At 45.1% G+C, this 20,358-nt stretch overlaps 1 protein-coding gene across 1 annotated transcript in view; it reads left to right on the top strand.

The window, feature by feature from the left end:
• ITPR2 (inositol 1,4,5-trisphosphate receptor type 2) overlaps positions 1–20,358 on the top strand; it is a 1,380,003-nt gene that overhangs the window by 1,063,507 nt on the left and 296,138 nt on the right. The window contains 1 exon segment of the mRNA XM_029597493.1: positions 18,530–18,637. Within this exon segment, the coding sequence (XP_029453353.1) occupies positions 18,530–18,637 (108 nt within the window).

The raw sequence follows: 20,358 nt of genomic DNA, 5'->3' as shown, positions 1-20,358 counted from the left end.
CTCCAGTCCTGCCTTCAGCTGGCCACAGTCTACGATACGCTACAGACTCTGTTCCTGTTACCTGGCTGTTCCGCTCCGCGACATACAACAGACCCCGGGCCTGCTCACTGACTGCTTTTGTTCAGCAGGCTAGAGACTCTATCTGACTGCCCCGCTCTTGCCAGGCCTTCCTGCTCCCTGTTGCTGGACTCTGTGGGTTACCCTTGCCCAGGCCTTTTCCTATAGAGACTGTTCCTGTGCTCCTAAGTCCCACGGTTCTAGGACCCTACGGGCTCCTCCTGGGGGGTTCCTGGTTCCCGGGTGAAGACCTATGCCTGTTGCTCCGCCTCCCGACCTACTCTGTCTCCAGGGTAGTTCGGCTCAAGGGTTCACACCTGGACTGCAGCTTCCCAGACTGCAACAGTTTGCAAGGCCATGGACTCGGCGGAGTCCCTCAGTCTGCAGGCTATCCCGGGCATGGCGCAGCGCCTTCAACAGCAGCAACATTGTATTGATACTCTTGCTGCCACTGTGGACCAATTGGTCTCTCATCTGGAACTTCTACTTGTCAAGGGCCTTCTGTACCAGTCGCTGTTCCCAATACACAGTTGCCAGCTCCTAGCAGGTACGCTGGGGACAGTAAGTCCTGCCGTGGGTTCCTGAACCAGTGTCAAGTACGGTTCACTTTACCATCCCAGTTTCCCACTGAAGCGGCTAAAGTGGCCTATATTTTTTCTTTACTGGATGGCCAGGCGCTTGAATGGGCTTCACCCTTGTGGGAATGCTCCGATCCTCTGCTACAGAACCTTCAGGAATTCCTTCTTCAGTTTCGCCTGGCCTTTGATGACCCTGCACGCCAGTCCACGGCGGCTTCAGAACTCCTGCACCTCCGACAGGGCACGCGTCCGGTAGCGGAGTACATTATCAACTTCCAGACCCTGGCCATGGAACTAGCTTGGCAGGAGGATTGCTTAAAAGGGATTTTTCTTGAAGGCTTGGCTGGTCGGATTAAAGATGAACTGGCGGGACGGGAGATTCCTGTGGAGTTGAATGACTTAATGGACATTGCAGGCAAGGTTGACCGCCGTCTTCAGCGTGACAGAGAGACTCGGTCGGCTAATAGGAGTCAGCCACGCCTACACTCCTCCTCCAGGTCTCCTTTGCAAAGGACTTCTCCTGCCGCCAGCCCTGCTTCTGAACCTATGCAGCTGGGCAGGTCACCACTTACTCCGGAAGAGAGGAGCCGTCGGCGCTCCCTAGGCCTCTGACTATATTGTGGAGGTAAAGGACATTTCCTGTCATCATGCACTGAGCGTCCGGGAAACGCCCGTGCCTAGGTTATACCGAGGAGCTACACCTAGGCGCTACCGGATCCGCTCCTCTCTGCACTCTGCCTGTAACCCTCAAATACCCTGGTGGGGAGATCCAGCTTCGGGCCTTTGTCGACTCTGGGGCTGAGGGGAACTTTATTGTGGCCGAACTGGTGAAACAACTGGGCCTGCCTACGGAACCGAGGAATCCTCCTCTACGCATCTCTTCGATCCGAGGGACCTTGCTGCCTGGAATTATCTCTCGCTCCACGAGACCAGTGACTTTGCAAACGGGTCTATTTCACTCCGAGGAGATTTCCCTACTCATCCTGGAACGAGCCGTGCATCCATTGGTGCTGGTACTTCCGTGGCTTCGTCAGCACTCCCCCGTCATCAGATGGGATGACTTCCAGCTTGTCAGCTGGGGTTCTGCCTGCTTTGACCAATGTTTACGTCTTCCTCGTTCTCCCAACTCTCTGCATCTCTGTTCCGCGCATTTCCTGCCAGAGGCCTACCAAGGTTTCCAAGATGTCTTCTCCAAGGAGATGGCGGAGATTCTCCCGGAACACAGACCATTTGACTGTCCCATTGATCTGGTTCCCGGTACCACACCGCCTCGTGGCCGTGTATATCCTCTCTCACTGCCAGAGACTAAGGCGATGTTCCAGTACATCTCCGAGAACCTAGCCAAGGGATTTATTCATCCATCCCGGTCACCGGCAGGTGCTGGATTCTTTTTCATGGGTAAAAAGGATGGTTCGCTACGACCGTGTATTGACTATCGTGGTCTCAACGCCATTACCAAGCAAGACCGCTATCCATTGGCGCTCATCCCGGAACTATTGGACCGCCTCCAAGGGGCTCGCATCTTTACCAAGTTGGATCTGAGAGGGGCCTATAATCTCGTCCGTATTCACCCAGGAGACGAGTGGAAGACGGCATTCAACACACGTGATGGGCATTACGAGTACCTCGTGATGCCCTTTGGGCTTTGTAATGCCCCTGCCGTCTTCCAGCACCTCATGAACGAGGTGCTTCGAGAGATGCTCCATTCCCACGTAATAGTCTACTTGGATGATGTCCTCATATACTCCAAAGACATAGACTCTCACCGCCAGCAGGTTTGCCAGGTTCTTCAGGCCCTTCGGGCCAATCATCTATATGCCAAGCTGGAGAAATGCGTTTTTGAAGCCGAATCTCTACCTTTCCTGGGATATATTATCTCAGCAGCTGGCTTTTGTATGGACCCAGAAAAGGTAGCCGCCATCACAAAATGGCCCCAGCCCACGGGTCTCAAAGCCCTCCAGCGCTTCCTGGGCTTTGCGAACTTTTATAGTCATTTTATTCCACGGTACTCTCACCGTGTGGCTCCTCTTACAGCTTTGACCCGGAAAGGAGCAGATGTTAAGCACTGGCCGGATGCTGCAATTGCAGCCTTCTCTGATCTCAAGGAGGCCTTCCTCTCGGATGTCTGTCTCCGACACCCGGACCCTTCACGACCGTTCATCGTGGAGGTTGATGCCTCCAGCATCGCAGTGGGAGCGGTTCTCAGCCAGCACTCTGATACTGGTCAACTCCTCCCTTGCTCGTACTTTTCCCGGAAGTTCTCAGCCGCTGAAAGTAATTATTCCATTGGGGATAAAGAGTTGCTGGCGATTAAACTCGCCTTCGAAGAATGGAGACAGTGGCTCGAAGGTTCCTTACACACCACCACCGTTTACACGGATCATAAGAATTTGGAATTTCTGACCCAGGCTCAACGACTGAACCCCCGTCAAGCCCACTGGGCTTTGTTCTTCAGTCGTTTTGACTTTGTTGTACAGTATCGTCCTGCTGCTAAAAATCTCCGGGCAGACGCCTTGTCTCGCACCTCTTGTGCCGAGGAGAACATTAAGCCACCACAATTCATCTTGAACCCCGCTAAGGTTCGTCTCTCTGCAATGACCGTCCTCTCACAAGACAGGACGGTGCTCTCGCGCTGGGACCATTTGACGGCATTACGTTGGGCCCACGACTCCTTGATCGGAGGACACGCTGGACGAGAGAGGACCTTGGAGCTCGTTAACCGGTATTACTGGTGGCCCAACATCAGGCGTGACGTCTCCTCGTATGTGGCTTCTTGCCCTACCTATGCTCGCCAGAAACCCAACTCTGGCTCCCCATATGGTCTCCTGCACCCGCTTCCGGTTCCCACTGAACCATGGACCCATATAGCTACAGACTTCATAGTTGACCTGCCTCCATCCCAGGGACATACGGTCGTCTGGGTCACGGTTGACCGTTTCTCTAAAATGGTCCATCTGGTTCCCCTGCCTAAGCTTCCCTCTGCACCCGAGTTGGCCCACCTGTTCGCCCAACATGTGTTCAGGCTTCACGGCCTCCCTCAGGATATCGTTTCGGACAGAGGTTCGCAGTTTGTAGCCCACTACTGGAGAGCCCTCTGTAAATGCTTCCGGGTTAAGCTTAGTTTCTCCACAGCCTTTCATCCACAAAGCAACGGACAGACCGAGAGGATGAACAGGACTCTAAAAGCCTATCTCCGGGCTTTCATTAATGAGAGGCAAGACAATTGGTCTGAGCTCTTGCCCTGGGCCGAATTCGCATATAACAACCAGGTCCATGCTGCCACCTGCAAATCTCCGTTTCATCTGGTATATGGTAAGCCGTTACGACCTCCGCTCCCGTTAGAGGCTCCCAGTGCCTCACCTGCTGTTCAAGTAACGGCCCAGCAACTCCAGGCTTTGTGGCACATGACACGAAAACAGCTTCTCCGTGCGGCCGCAAGGGCTAAGCAGACGGCCGATCACCATCGCCAGCCAGCTCCCACATTCCAGCCTGGGGATAGAGTCTGGCTAAGTACGAAGAATCTGCATCTTCAACTTCCCTCATGAAGATTTGCACCAAAGTTTTGTGGTCCGTTTCGAGTGGCTGAATGAGTGGGATTGGTATCGTATCGGCTTCGGCTACCCTCTTCTTTCAGAGTACACAACGTGTTTCACGCCTCACTGCTCAAGCCTGTGGTCCTCTCCCGGTATCACCGTACACCTCCGGATCCTGCAGCCACAACCGTTGATGATGATTTATTTATTTATTTATTTATTTATTATTTTTCTATACCGAAATTCCTGTATTAGATACAAATCAGTCCGGTTTACAGAGAACGGGAACTCGCCCGGGACTTGTTTGGCCGGGGCTTTTTACATTGTAACAGTTTTAACATTAAAACAATTAGATATACTTTCCATTACATAGCATTAGAACTTTTACATTTTACATTGAAGCATTGAAACAGTTAAACAAGGCTTAAATAGTTAAATAAACAGAACAGATAAACAGAATAAACAAATAAATAGTCAAATAAATAGAACAAAGTAAGAGGCTTCAAAATAAGTTGGAAACAGTTAGTGAGGGAGTGGAGGGTAAAGGAAGGGGTTGTGAAGCCTGGTTGCATTATGAGTCTGGAAACGCTTGTCTAAAGAGCCAAGTTTTTAGTTGTTTTTTAAACTCGGGTAGTCTGGGTTCAAGGCGTAGGTCTGGTGGAAGTGCGTTCCATTGGTGAGGACCTGCTGTTGATAGTGCTCTTTTTCTTAATAGTGATTTTGCTGGTGGTGCATACAGAGAACCTTTGTAAGCGCTTCTGATGGGTCTGGAAGATGTGTGGGCTCGAAGTTGTGTCTTTAATGTGATGGGCGCGATGTTGTTTATAGCTTTGTGAATGATGGTGAGTGTTTTGAACTGAATCCTGTATTTGATGGGTAGCCAGTGTAGACTGCATAGGACAGGGGTGATATAATCTCTCTTATTGGTGTTCGTGAGTATTCTGGCAGCGGCGTTCTGGACCATCTGGAGGGGTTTGATGGTGCTAGCGGGGAGTCCAAGAAGGATGGAGTTGCAGTAGTCGAGTTTTGTTAAGATGATGGATTGCAGTACTAGTCGGAAGTCGCTGAAGTGAAGAAGAGGTTTTAGCTTTTTGAGGACTTGTAGTTTATAAAAGCAGTCCTTAGTGGTGTTGTTTATAAATTTTTTTAGGTTTAGTTGGTTGTCCAACCATATTCCTAGGTCTCTGACATCTGTGGCGAACTCTATGTTTAATGTGGAGGATGGTGTAGGGAATGTTGTGTTGAACATGGCTTCGTGAGAGATAATTAGCATCTCTGTTTTGTTGGCATTCAGGACTAGGTTTAGGCTGGAGAGTAGGTTTTTGATTGATTGTAGGCAGTCTTTCCAATGGGTGATGGTTCTTTGAAGAGATTCGGTGATAGGGATAAGTATCTGAATGTCATCCGCAAAGAGGTAGTAGGTGAGATTGAGGTTGGAGAGTAAATGGCAAAGGGGGAGGAGGTATACATTGAAGAGTGTTGGTGAGAGTGATGATCCTACATACCAAGTACGGTATGTACTTGGTATGTAGGATCATGAGGAAGATTGCAGCTTATTTCCCTGCCAATCAGGGGCAGATTGGCCTATCGGGGGATCGGGCATCCCCTGGTGGGCCGGTCGCTCTAGTCACGTGGTCTGCTGAGCACGGCTCTGTCACAACCGCACTCGGCAGATCACGTGATATCTCCGGGGTTGGCCAGGGCGGCGAATCCCTGGGCCGGTCCGTCATTGGGAATCTGCCCCTGCTGCCAATTATACTGTAATTTGCCAGTTGGAGATTAAACACCTGAGAGAACAATGCCATATAACCATAGGCTTTGCTAGGGAATGGCAAGACACCCTACCTAAAAAAGACATATCACCCCAGTTCTGGCCCCCTTTTCCCATAGTCTGGCACTAGTAACAGGAGAGCAGTGGCCTGGCACATCTAATGCACTCCTCCTCCTGCAGCCATTGTTCTCATCTGCATGGTTCAAACAGATCAGCTGTTTGAACCATGCATGCTCCATATAGCTCTATGGACCACCACAGGGTTCAAAGCACTGATTTATAGTTTGAACCATGTAGGAGAGGCCAGCATCGATGGAAGGGGAAGTACATCAGTAGCAATACACTGATGGGACTGGCAAGGGAGCCCAGGTAGGTTGGGGGAAGGGAAGGCCAGAATGCACCAGGGTTCAGGGGATAGGGGTAGATTTTGAGGGTGGATGGAAGAGCTTTTGGGGGCTTGGGAGGAAAGGAGATCAACAGAGGGAAGAAGGATCCAGGTTGGAGAGTGAGAGAGGACCCAGATAGGGATTAGAGATATGAAGAGGGTGACAACACTGGCAGATGATGGATAAGGAAAGGGTAGAAAGAGAAAGTACCTTGATAGTGGTAAAGGAGGGAGAGAGATAGGACCAGGTGTCAGAGAGAGCAAAGACTACAAATGGGAGCAAGGGGAGAGAGCTGGGGAGTGGGAGAGAAAACTTGGGATATGGATAGGTGTGGGGAGGTGGGGATGGGGGGGGGGGGGGGGAGAAAAGTCCAAAGAGACAAAAGGGACAAAATAGAAGGTCTGAGAAGGCGCAGGGACGTGGGTGTAAGGGATGAAGGTTTGGAGAATGGTTATTCAGGGATATGGTAAGAGCAGAGCCTTTGTGATTGGATGGGAGTATGAGTGAGGCTGTGTTAGATGGGCTGGAGCTGAGAGACTAGGTGCAGAGGAGTGGGGAGTAGGAGTGAAGGACCCAGAGGGACTGGACAAGGATCGGTCTGTTAAGGGGTGTGACAGAGTGTGGAAATGAGCTGGGGGAGGAGGTGAAAGGGAGAATGGAATGCTGAGCAGGGGGTAGGAGACAGAAAAAAAGGTCTAAAAGCTATGATATGTAGATTGAAAAGTGATGTATTTTGCATTTTTATACCATTATTTAGTTATTAATATCAATAGCACACCTTTGTCATAGAGCTCTTTTTTGCATGTGTTTATGGCATATCCAGATTGCTTCCTTTTTTTCAAGGTAGCCACTTGTTTCAGGTCTTCTGCTTAGTAGTACCAGAATCTGTAGTAGTTTCTGGTTCCTTTTCTCAATCTATTTTGATTCTGTGTAGACAGTTAAGTTTGGTGCACTTACACTTTCATTTTTGTCTTGATTCCTCTAAGAGCGCTGGGGATGGGAGGAGGTTCTGCATTTCTCTTTTCCTATCATTTCTGTGGTTGGCTTTACCAGAAGTAAAAGATATTCTTGTAAGTGTCTGACCAGTTGTGCACAGAAAGACATAAATATGTGCAAAGGTCATAGTGAGAACACTGCATTAAAAAACCACTGCAACCAGCTCCAATATTTTCCAGTATAACTAAATTAAGATTTAGTTCTCTCAGTAGATTCAGCATCTAATAGATATTCTGAATGAATGACTATTTCTATGGCTCTCAGGCTCTCTTGTGATCCTCAAATAAAGTCAAAATAGAAAGTATTATGAGATTAGAAATACTGAATTTACTTCTACTTTCTGTACCTTATATTCTAAAGTAACAAAATTATATGCTGGATTTAGAAAATAATGGGAACAAATGGTGATCTGAAATTTATTATTCAACGTATGTGTTTTTGTATTCCGTAAATGAGCAAAAACCAGAGGTTTCCCAGTTTATCATAGCTCACATAAGAACAAGCCAAAATAAACATAGTTCCTAGAACGCAGACAGATGAATTCAGGAGCAGTGGGTTATGCACCTCTGTCAGCAGATGGAGATGGAACAAACTGACGTCACAGTATTTATACTTGAGAAGTGACATCAGCCTGCCAGTATTATCTGTCTCCAGCAGATGTTGGACTTGCATTTCCCTACTGGGGATGGTTTCAAATTTTAGAGGAGAAATAATAGGAAATTTAATTTGCCCCAATCTTCCCCCAGTTGAGAATTCCTGAGGTGATTTCTGTGGTCCCTCAGATGAGTGCCTTGGTCCAGTAGCTGGTTTTCTCAGCCGACAGGAACTTAGCTGATTAAAACAGCTGAAAGGCAGCAGCTGCAGAAAGCTGACCATGGCGGTGACGGTGTATGCCCTCTCCCCCCCACAGCCAGAGACCATCTCTGCACTCAGCTGGGAAAGGCTAAGCTCAGGTAAGATTAAAAAAAATAAAAAGAGGAGAAAGACAGATAGAGTAGAAGGATTGCTGTAGGCCTTCCTCCAGTATCCATGCTTGGCATGCCGTTCCTGCTCCCATGGGAAATGAAGGGACTTGAGCTGCCTCGTGGGCTGGGCCCCGCTGTTAGGCTTTCTTTCTGTGCACTGCGTGGTATACCGCGACAACGTTTTCATGTGCTTTTTTTTCTGTGCATGAGGCTGCACCCATTTTCTTTTGGGCCCACTGCCTGTGCGCACAATCTGGGATGCATTGATTGTGTGATTAAAGTTTGGCACAGCGGAAGTGTGCTTAGGTTTGCAATGCCTAGCCTTGGGACGCCTAAATTTTGTATCCCTAAATTTTGCATCATGAATTCAGCTCGATACACACCTTCAGTTGCCTGTTAAGCATACTGACAGACTAATGGTGCCTGTGGCTAAGAAACCTAAGTGCCTTTCCCTCTGTGCTGCCTGTCATATTCGGGCATCTATGTGGAGTGTCTTCTAACTTATGCCAGCACTGCTTAGAGGTTCAGGGGGAATAAGAACATAAGAACATGCCATACTGGGTCAGACCAAGGGTCCATCAAGCCCAGCATCCTGTTTCCAATAGTGGCCAATCCAGGCCATAAGAACCTGGCAATTACCCAAAAACTAAGTCTATTCCATGTTACCGTTGCTAGTAATAGTGGTGGTTATTATCTAAGTCAACTTAATTAATAGCAGGTAATGGACTTCTTCTCCAAAAATCCTTTTTTAAACACAGCTACACTAACTGCACTGACCACATCTTCTGGCAACAAATTCCAGAGTTTAATTATGCGTTGAGTGAAAAAGAACTTTCTCCGATTCGTTTTAAATGTGCCATATGCTAACTTCATGGAGTGCCCCCTAGTCTTTCTATTATCCGAAAGAGTAAAAAACCGATTCACATCTACCCGTTCTAGACCTCTCATGATTTTAAACACTTCTATCATATCGCTCCTCAGCCATCTCTTCTCCAAGCTGAAAAGTCCTAACCTCTTTAGTCTTTCGTCATAGGGGAGCTGTTCTATTCCCCTTATCATTTTGGTAGCCCTTCTCTGTACCTTCTCCATCGCAATTATATCTTTTTTCAGATGCGGCGACCAGAATTGTACACAGTATTCAAGGTGCGGTCTCACCATGGAACGATACAGAGGCATTATGACATTTTCCGTTTTATTCACCATTCCCTTTCTAATAATTCCCAACATTCTGTTTGCTTTTTTGACTGCTGCAGCACACTGAACCGACTATTTCAATGTGTTATCCACTATGACACCTAGATCTCTTTCTTGGGTTGTAGCACCTAATATGGAACCTAACATTGTGTAACTATAGCATGGGTTATTTTTCCCTATATGGATCACCTTGCACGTCTCAACATTAAATTTCATCTGCCATTTTGATGCCCAATTTTCCAGCCTCACAAGGTCTTCCTGCAATTTGTCACAATCTGCTTGTGATTTAACTACTCTGAACAGTTTTGTATCATCCGCAAATTTGATTACCTCACTTGTCGTATTTCTTTCCAGATCATTTATAAATATATTGAAAAGTAAGGGTCCCAATACAGATCCCTGAGGCACTCCACTGCCCACTCCCTTCCACTGAGAAAATTGTCCATTTAATCCTACTCTCTGTTTCCTGTCTTTTAGCCAGTTTGTAATCCACGAAAGGACATTGCCACCTATCCCATGACTTTTTATTTTTCCTAGAAGCGTCTCATGAGGAACTTTGTCAAATGCCTTCTGAAAATCCAAGTACACTACATCTACCGGTTCACCTTTATCCACATGTTTATTAACTCCTTCAAAAAAGTGAAGCAGATTTGTGAGGCAATCTCTAAGAACAAGCCATGCTGACTTTGTTCCATTAAACCATGTCTTTCTATATGTTCTGTGATTTTCATGTTTAGAACACTTTCTTCTGATTTTTCTAAACCTGGTTCTTCTCAGCGTGATGATGGCCTAGGTAAGGACATGTCAGGAGGGACGCCTGAGCTTGGAGCTCCCTTAATTAGTTTGTCACCGGGGGACAATAGCTCAGAGGGTGTTGCACAGGTGCCTTTTGGTTTTGGCATGGATCCTTCTGCCTTCTCTTGGGTAGAATTTTTTTCAAGGATTGCAATCCTTTCTTCAGGCATACTCCTCAGCCCCATTCAATCCTTCCAGGTCAGAATTACAGGCGATGGCCTCTCACTCGTCCAGTGCTACTGTTAAGCACCGAAGTACAACTAGATTGGCAGCAGATTCTCCTGATAGAAATCTGGATGCTACTTATGATGAGGCCATCCTGGCTCTCTGGAGGATGGGGAAATTCCTCCAAGACTGGAACCATATAGGACTATGTTGCAGTCTTTCATGGAGATGAGTTACCGGCTTTGATTTCCCAGACGTTGAAGATGCTGGGAGTACCTGGGGCAGATTCAATGTCTGAACCTAAGAAAATTCCCATTATGGCTTCTTTGTATGGAGGCCATTCAAGAATTGATTGATCTTGAGTGGGACGCCCCGGAGGCAAATTTCAAAGGGGGTCGGCTTTGGATGACCCGAACACCCTGGATCCAGTGGTTAGAGAGCATGTGCATTTTCCAAACGTGGATGTGCTTGTTTGTGCCATCTCTGAGAAGACTATCCCCGTGGAGGGAGGAGCATCCGTGAAGGATGTGCATGATATGAGAATTGAGGTCATTCTTCAGCAAGCGTTTGAAGCAATGGCAATGACCTTGCAGATAGCTGCTTGCTGTTCCCTGGTGGCTTGCTCTTGTTTACTTCTTTCTCAGGGTGTCGATGACTCTGGAGTGAATTCTAGGGCAGTTATGGAGACAGCCGCTGCCTTTTTAGCAGATGGGGGCTGCAATTTGGTCTGCACCTCAGCCAGAGGGGTGACTTTAGTAATAGTGGCCAGGTATCAGTTTTGGCTGAGGAATTGGTCGGCTGATGTGACCTCCAAGGCTAATATTATGAAATTGCCCTTTGAAGGCTCGCTCTTGTTTGGAGCAAGTTAGAGAACCTGTCCAGTAAGTGGGGTGAATCCCAGGTTCCTTGGTTCCTTGCACCCCTTTGTCATGAGGGGTTGTACCAGAGGTTCCAAGTGTTTTCAACCCTACAGAGGCGCGACCTTTCAGATGACTCGGCCTTTTGGTAGGTCTCTGTCCTTTCGTCCTAGACAGCCCAGGCAGGGCGCGGGCTTGGGTAGTGGAACCTAATGAGCCTCCCAATGAAGGTTTGCTGACCCACCCCCAGAAACAGGAGATATGGGGCGCCTCTCTCTCTTTTATCTCTCTCTCCCCACTTCACTTTCAACGCATATCCAGCACAGCTCTCTGCTTCAACGGCAGGGGAGAAAGTCTGTTACTTCACTTTCAATGCATAGCCAGCACAGCTCTCTGCTTCAACGGCAGGGGAGAATGTCTGATACTTCACTTTCAGCGCATAGCTCTCTGCTTCAACGGCAGAGGAGAAAGTCTGTTACTTCACTTTCAACGCATAGCCAGCATAGCTCTCTGCTTCAACAGCAGGGGAGAAAGTCTGTTACTTCACTTTCAACGCATAGCCAGCATAGCTCTCTGCTTCAACGGCAGGGGCAATGTAGAAAAGAGTATCTATATATGTAGACAACAACCAACAAGGACTAATTTACATAGTCGAGTGAACAGAAGCATGGGTGTAGCTTGCTTATTGAGGCGGTTACTACCCATAACTAAGCTACGTATTCAATTGGATGCAGTTTCAGCACTGCTCTCTACATTAATGGTGGGGTGGAAGGGAAATGGGACTGAAAGGTACTAAGAGCCAAGCGTAACAAGTAAGAGGAAGAAATAAAAGTGCATGGCTTGCTGGGCAGACTGGATGGGCCGTTTGGTCTTCTTCTGCCGTCATTTCTATGTTTCTATGTTTCTATAGGTGGTTCAAAATAACATCGGATCAGTGGGTGTTGCGCCCATCGGTCGCAGATGGCTGCGACCTCTGGTGCTCACCTCCTTTTTTCCTGCACCAGCGATTCTTGGAAGGATGGCAATCTGCCTGCAAACGCCGCCTTCCCCGGCATCCCCAGGACAGCGTGGTTGATCCTGTCCACCATCTTGAATTGGGGATTTACCTAGGGCATGCGCGCGCACGCCAGACCCTCTCTTAAACACGTCATGGCGGGAACCTCGGGGGCGTCCCCTCCACATGACGCCACCTGCCAGTGTATTTAAACCATTCAGACTTTGCTTCCTACAAGTTAACAAGGACTTCCTTCTTGCTGAATTCCACTCCTCTTGGAGATGCTTCGCTATTCGCTACTCTGAACTCATTCCTGCACTCGGGTCTTGAACGCTTTAGGTACCCGCTCCTCGGGGGCCTTGTCGCGTTCTGGCTATCTGCTCCTTAGAGGGCCTTCCTGCCTGGAGAATCCATCTACTCATATTGGGACCCAGCCTTGTTCAGCCTTGTGAGTACCCTACTCGTTTACTACTATCTTGCTGACGGAACCTTCGGTGTACCCCGTGCCTCAGTCCACTACCATGCTCACCTCAGCATACCTGCTTCTATACTTTGGAGTGAGTACCCTCATCTATTCTGCTCTGCTGACCTCCTGCACTTCTCTTACCAACATCAGTGCTGATTCTCTGCATACCCCACACTGTGGGCCACTACTGGATCTACCTCTGAGAAGTGTTCATCTAGAGGAGGAGTTCCCTGGTGTATCCCGCTCCGCGGTGCGGGTGGCATTGAAACTCTGGAATTCTGCCTGCTTCTGGGGACCTGCTCATGGAACAGGAAGCATTTCATAGAATGCCACCCTGGAGGTTCTGGATTTCAGCTTTCTACCTAAAATTCTAACTTTAGCTTCCAGAATCTTTCTCCCACATTTTCCTATGTCATTGATGCCCACATGTACCTCAACAGCCGGCTCCTCCCCAGCACTGTGTATAATCCTATCTAGGTGATGTGTGAGGTCTGCCACCTTCACACCAGGCAGGCAAGTTACCAGGTGGTCCTCACATCCACCAGCTACCCTGCTCTCTACATTTCTAATAATTCAATCACCAACTATGATGGCTGGCCTAACTCTTCCCTCCTGGGCAGTAGTCCTGGGAGACTTGTCCTCAGAGCGAGAGGACAAAAGGACAATACATCACCTGGAGAGCAGGTCCTTGCTACAGGATCTCTTCCTGCTACACCTGGGTGATATTCTCCAACTGGGAGACCTTTCTGATCCAAGGCAGCACTGAGGCTGCTAGACTGGATTTGGGACTTGGCTACAATGTCCCTCTCTGTCTGCCTCAGCTCCTCCAAGTTTGCCACTCTAGCCTCCAGAGATCAGATTACCCCATGTTTCTATTAGTGGTAGTAACCTGCCACTCTGTGCAGGTTACCCCAAACCTTATGTTAAGGGCAGGGCTGGTGTTAGGTTTTTTGCTGCTCTGTGCGAACATTACTGTGCTGCCCCCCACGATTCCATTCAGTCTCTGTCCCAGCCCATCAAATAAAGCCCAGCTCTCTCCTGCAATATATATTTTTAAAAGCTGACATACCCCCACTCCTCACCTCCCTCACATATGCAGAACATAGACAGACCCTCAGCAAATACAAAATGAAGAGATCAGAAAGTAGAAACAGAAACATGCTGAGAAGAACTGAACTAGAACCCATAACAAGTCAGCCTCTACATGTAGAGCAACAATGGAAAAACAGGAGCATTACCATTCTTCATAAAAGATTAAATAATAAAATCAAGAAATATAAAGCATCAATCATAATAGTAAAATCATATTCATAAAAAGAAATATTTAAATCCAGTTAATGAATAAGAATATCCAAAATTTCCCAAACACTGATAAAATATTTCACATCTGATGAATAAAAAATCCAATAATTAAAAAATGTTCTATTCCCCCCCCAAAAAAATTAAATATTTCAAAAGAGCTGAAACATCAAATTACACCCAATAATTAAAACTAATAAGAATTTTAAAATCTGCTGCTCCTCCATACCTGGGATCATTGTGGATTTTATCTTCTCTCTCATTCACATGCACAATAACACATTCATTTGCTCACACATTCTCTCTCTCACATACACAGGTTCTTTCTCCCTCACACATACATTATGTATGTGTGAGTGTGTGCCTGTGAGAGCCTATATGTGACACATAGGCTCTCACCGGCACACAAATTTTCACAAACACAGACACAAGCACACAGGCTCTCACAGACACATTCACAGGCACATAGGCTTTCACATATACACACACAGGCTCTAATACAGACACAAACAGATGCTCTCACACAGACATATACACATATGCCCTTAGATACACACAGGCTCTCACTTACGCAAACATACAAGCTCACACATATACATACAAGGCCTTCTATTGTCATCAAGCAATGGTGGATGCGCTCCACCATGGCCCAACGGTCTTCCTGCTTGAGGGGGAGAGCGGAAGTTGTGAGTGGGCATGCATGCGTGCACACAAATAAACAACAAGGGCCTCACCTTCAGCTGCCGGCAGCCTCTCTTTTTCCTTGCTGCTGGGGTGGGTTAAGCTCTGCTGGCAGCCTCTCTCCTTCAGCCACCTGCGACCTCTCTTCTTTAGCTGCTGGCGGCTTCTCTCTTTCCGCCTGTGGCCTTTTCTGCTGCCACCGGCCCGCTGCCACTCAGAGTGTGCCACCCCTTGCAAATGCACGGTATGCACAACTGGTTGTGCCAGGCCTGTTTAAGGGTAGTAATATTAATTAAAACCAAGCAACTGGCTAACCCATAACAAAACTACTGATAGCAGCATTTTTAGGAGGTGAGCATCCTTCTTGATAGCTCAGTCATTGCTGCTTCAATGTGCTTTGCTTTTGGGCTTGGCTGTAGAAGAAATCCTGTGTCCTTTCCCTATTGTCTGTGTATCAGTACCTCGGACCGTAAAAGTAGGGGCCCAGCATTGGCTGTCATGTGGGTAAAAGAAGGGAAGATGTGAGTTGCCTTGGAAAAGGGTGCTGCACTTCAGTCTCCACTGGAGTGACTAACAGACTTTTGGCAAAGACATTAAAGTTAGAAAGCAATGTAGTCATAGATGGGGAACAATTTTCCATTGTCCATATTGGGACAAAGACTGCATGTACTTTTTACCTATTGCTTTGTAACAGTTCCTTTTGCTCTGAAACATGCCATGGATACAAAATACACATGGTCACTTGTACCTGCTTTTTTGCAAGTAGACTATTGTTGAAAATGTTAATGCAAAGATAAGAAAATGTCATCTACTGTATGTACTTGATTTTCCTCCAAAGTTTAAACATGGTCCCAGCAACGCCACACCTCAATGTGGCTAAAATTCCTTGTGTTCTTTTTGGATGCACTTTAGAAGGGTGGGGTTCCGGGTTCAAATCAGTGTTATTGTTGGAAATTTTGGGATTGGGGGGCTGGGGCAATGTTATTGTTGGAACTTTTGGAGGGGGCATCACTGCATGTGCTTTTCTTTTGTTTGTTTTTACACATTGCATTTTGGTGGTACTGCCCTCATGACACTCTCTTTAATATTTCTACTCCATGAGAATGAAAAACATCATGCCATTGTACACTATGGGGTAGATTTTAAAAGCCCTGCGTGCGTAAATCCTGCCGGATTTACACGTGCCAGCGCACCTATTTTGCATAGGCTGCCGGCGCACGCAAAGCCCCAGGACGCGAGTAAGTCCCGGGGCTTCGTAAAAGGGGCAGGAGGGGGCGTGTCGGCAGGCCGGGGGTGTGCCCGGGGGCATGTCCGGGGGTCAGGGGGCGGGCCGGGGGCGGGCCGGGAGGACGGTCCCGAGTCCCCGGCACAGGCCAAAAGCTGGATTTTATAAGATACGCGAGTATCTTATAAAATCCGGCATACTTTTGTTTGCGCCTGTTACGCGAACAAAAGTACACGCGCGCGTACTTTTTTAAGATCTACCTCTATGTCAAAATTTCCTAATAATCAGACCCTCTCAGAATAACGTAAAACATATTTCAAACGATCATCTTGATTAGAACTTTGATATTGAAGCAACAAAGGTCTATTAGCATATAAAGCCTGTTTATATGCTTTCGAGATAACTCAGCGAGGATATCCACATTGTAGAAATCTCAATTTCATATTCACTGCTTGTCTCCTGAAATCATCATCAGTGGAGCACAATCTACAGAGACATAGAAATTCACTGATGGGTAGACCCTGTTTTAAACGTCGTAGGTGAAAACTCTCATATCTCAAAAGATTATTACATTCTGCTGACTTCCTAAAAATAGAGTTGACAGTTCTCTCCAATACTATGGAAACATCAATATCCAAATATGAAAGATGACTCTGATTACATTCCAAAGAAAATTGCAGATTAGGATCAATTGAATTAATCCATCGATGATCTAATAGTTTTGTAAGGACCTTGCCATAAACAAAAAACATCATCTAAAATCGATGCCAACAAATTAAACAATATATAATCAATCAATCCCCGCTACTGATAAGGACTACTGTATAAATTACAACAACTCTATATTCCCCACCACATCAAAAAAAATTTTTTCTTCCACCACATCACAAAAATATTTAAAGTAGGAAGAGGAAGGTTTCATACATCATCTGCAACATGCCACTATGGCCTTGTATGCAGTGTATTTTCAATAGTAACCATGAACTGACCTCCCTCCTACCTGTGATTTTTTTATATTTGTTTTTGTTATTTTTTTATGTGACTTTTTTAATGTGAAAACAAATCTTTCATATAAAAATTCTTTTTGTAAATGGTGTAGCTTAGCCTGTCTGAATTTGAGGAAACATCTACAATAAGTGATGAGTTATGAACTTGATTGAAGTAATAGCAGTGTTTTATAAATTATCGATGGAGTTTGAACACTTCAAACTCCATCGATAATTTATAAAACACTGCTATTACTTCAATCAAGTTCATAACTCATCACTTATTGTAGATGTTTCCTCAAATTTAAAGTTTGTCGCTCTTATTTAATGGCAAATTCGCACTCAGCAACCCATTTCTTTCAGCATTGTAAATATGGTGACTACCTTTCATTTCAATCAAGTTCATAACCTGTCGCTTGTTACAGATGTCTCTTCAAATTTAAAGTTTAACACTCAAATTAAATGGCATATTCCCGCTCAGCAACCCTCAGCGTTGTAAATATGGCGACAACATTTAGTTTCAATCAAATTCATGACTTGTCGCTTATTGCATTTCTTTCAACGTTGTAAATGTGGCAACAACGTTTCATATAAATAAAGCTAAAAAGACGGCTATCCAATTCATGTGTGTTTAAACCTCCAACGCCTTCCGCGTCTTTTTTGCCGTTACTTCTCACTCTCCGTCTATTTATTAAATATCATTAATGAATATTTTACTGATGTGTTCCCGATCTACTTAGCTTTTCTTGTTCATTCCTCCCTGGGAATGAGCTTTTCTTGTTCATTCCACTTTTCACACTTTTTTCAGTACTTCAAAGTGGATTACATTCAGGTACTGTAGGTATTTCCCTATCCCCAGATGGCTTACAATCTAAATATGTCCCGGGCCTCCCTACTTTTTACCCAGCTAAACCTATGCATTGGGTTGTTTCTCATGTGCACTTTTATCCAGAAAAGGGCTAGGCAATTTTCAGTTGCCAATTTACCCTGGTAAATCACTTCTGAAAATTGCCCTCTTACATTTAATATTATCTTATTAGAGGAAGAATTTCTAGTGGCTTCATCAGGACTAGAAAGTTTTTCTCTTACTCATGATCAGTGACAATGAAAAATTCATCCATGGACAACTATCTTATATTTTAGGTATTTATTTATTTAGAAATATTTATAGCCTGCAGGTCCAAATAGCTTGCTGTCTGCAGGGTTCAATATAACATCCTTATTAAATAAATAATTTTCATGCCCTTAGACAAAAACAAACATTCAGTAATATAACATAAACTGAGAGATACGTACTTATTTGACACTCTAGCATCCGAGACCACTTTTGGTATTGATGCATAATGACATCTCAAAACTTGAAAAAATATACTCTTTTGTGCTTTAGAAGGCACTTGTACAGCACTTTAACATTGTCTCGTGACATAGACACAGCTTTATCCAAGATTATGGGGGTTGCATACATGTCTTTTGAAGGCACATCTCAGATATCTAAGGTGGCATTGACATTTATTCTGAGAATGTTGTGTGGAAATAAATTAAGAATAACATAATAATAAAAGATCTGTATCCTTTTTTCAGCTGGCTCGCCACAATAAAAACTTACAGCAGATGTTAAGACCAGGGCCTGATCCTGAAGAAGGTGATGAAGCCGTGAAGTATTATGCTAATCATACAGCGCAGATTGAGGTAAAACACAAAACAATGGAATAGAGTTTTAAGATACAGGAGATAGATGAACATTCTGGTATTGCACCTAATCATTGATATTTGTTAAACTTTTCTGAAATAAGGCTATTCAAAAATACGTATAATGAGAATTTGTCAGGACTGGTAACATGGGAAAGAGAAATTTTGAAGAGAGAATCATGCTCTCCATATGTTATATAATTTTAAGGATACTTTTCAAGGCTTTTTGTATTTTTTAAAAATGTTTCTTCTTTATTTTGATATATACTGAAAATGTTGGAGTCTTGCATGCCATATTGCAATGACTTAAAGAGTATAAGTGGAGCTTAGGATAGGTCAAATATCTTTATTTAATTTGCATATTTTACTATTGTACCATAGGAAAGAAAAGCTTGCAAAGATGGTGTGCAAAAGCTTTGCATTATAAAATCATGCAAATTGCATTTTTTCCATAGCTATCATCAAACTAGAAAGAACAATTTTGAGCATATAAATCTTAAAAATATAAATATATTGAACCAACTTGAGACAATGGTACCAGAAGATTTTTTAATGCTTTAAAGTTTCCATCTGCAGGCTCTTCAATCAGTATCAGTAACCAAGCATTCAATTCACGTCGCCATATTTTCTGATAAGTTTATGCCTGTTAGCTAGAGGAATTTGTTTAAAATCTCCCCTGATGCAGGCGTTATAAAATGCTGAAATATTGGCAATGTTGGGATTTAAAGAGTGGAATTTCTGAAAGCTAAGTATATATTAGATAAGGGAATCAGAGTGAGATTTTCATTAGTCAAGTGTTTTTTAAACGTTAAATAAAAGTTGGTAAAGGCTTTCTGGGAACTGTAGAAAGGGTGATTCTAACTTGAGAAGTCAGTAAATAATGTGAATTGAATGCTTGGTTACTGATACTGGTTGAAGCCCATTGTGGCCAAGAACCTGCAAATTAAAACATAAAAGCATCAAAAAATCTTCTGATACCGTTGTCTCAAGTTGCTTCTATATATTTATATTTTTAAGATTTATATGCTTGAAATTGTTCTTTCTATTTTGATGATTTAATATTTGAGTCATTGCTCAGTGTTTTCTATGGTCTTCTCTATAAGTATACAATTTCATTTTTCATCAAGAGCAGTTTGGGACTGACAGGAGAGAATCCAAGCCTGTCTGTCCAATGTGAGTAAGCTCAGATCAAAGTTGACCTCAAAGCCCATGGAAAAAAACAAAGAAGTCAACCAAGGTTGTACTAGTGGCTTGGTTTTGCCAAATATGTCCTAGGCTGCATCGACACCTCACATTGAGGTTAAGCCTGGAGCAGGGGCAAATTATGCTTCATCCACTCAAATCATCGCAGGGGTTTGTAAGACTTGAATTGAAGTGGGAAAATGTTAAATCTTGAGCACAAGCTTTAATGTATCAGCACTTCTCCTCATTGTATGGATTTGAGGGCTTGGTTGTGGTAGAGGTGCCACATACCTGGAGAACCATCTATTCTCCCAGGACAAACAGGATGGTAGTCCTCACATATGGGTGACATCACCGGACGGAGCCCTATCACGGAAAACTTTCTGTCAGTTTCTAGAACTTTTGACTGGCACACTGAATATGCCCAGCATTCCATGACCCCTCGAGCCACAGGGTTCTCCCTTCAGTCTCTTTTTTTCCACTCTGCAGTGTGCCTCGCAGTTAGGAGCTCTGTGAGAATTCTCACACAACTTTCCTCA

Source organism: Rhinatrema bivittatum, chromosome 4 (assembly GCF_901001135.1).
Source record: "Rhinatrema bivittatum chromosome 4, aRhiBiv1.1, whole genome shotgun sequence".
In the NCBI taxonomy this organism is placed as follows: Eukaryota; Metazoa; Chordata; class Amphibia; order Gymnophiona; family Rhinatrematidae; genus Rhinatrema; species Rhinatrema bivittatum.
Note: the sequence above shows the minus strand (reverse complement) of the source record. Positions and strands in the feature narration are given on the sequence as shown.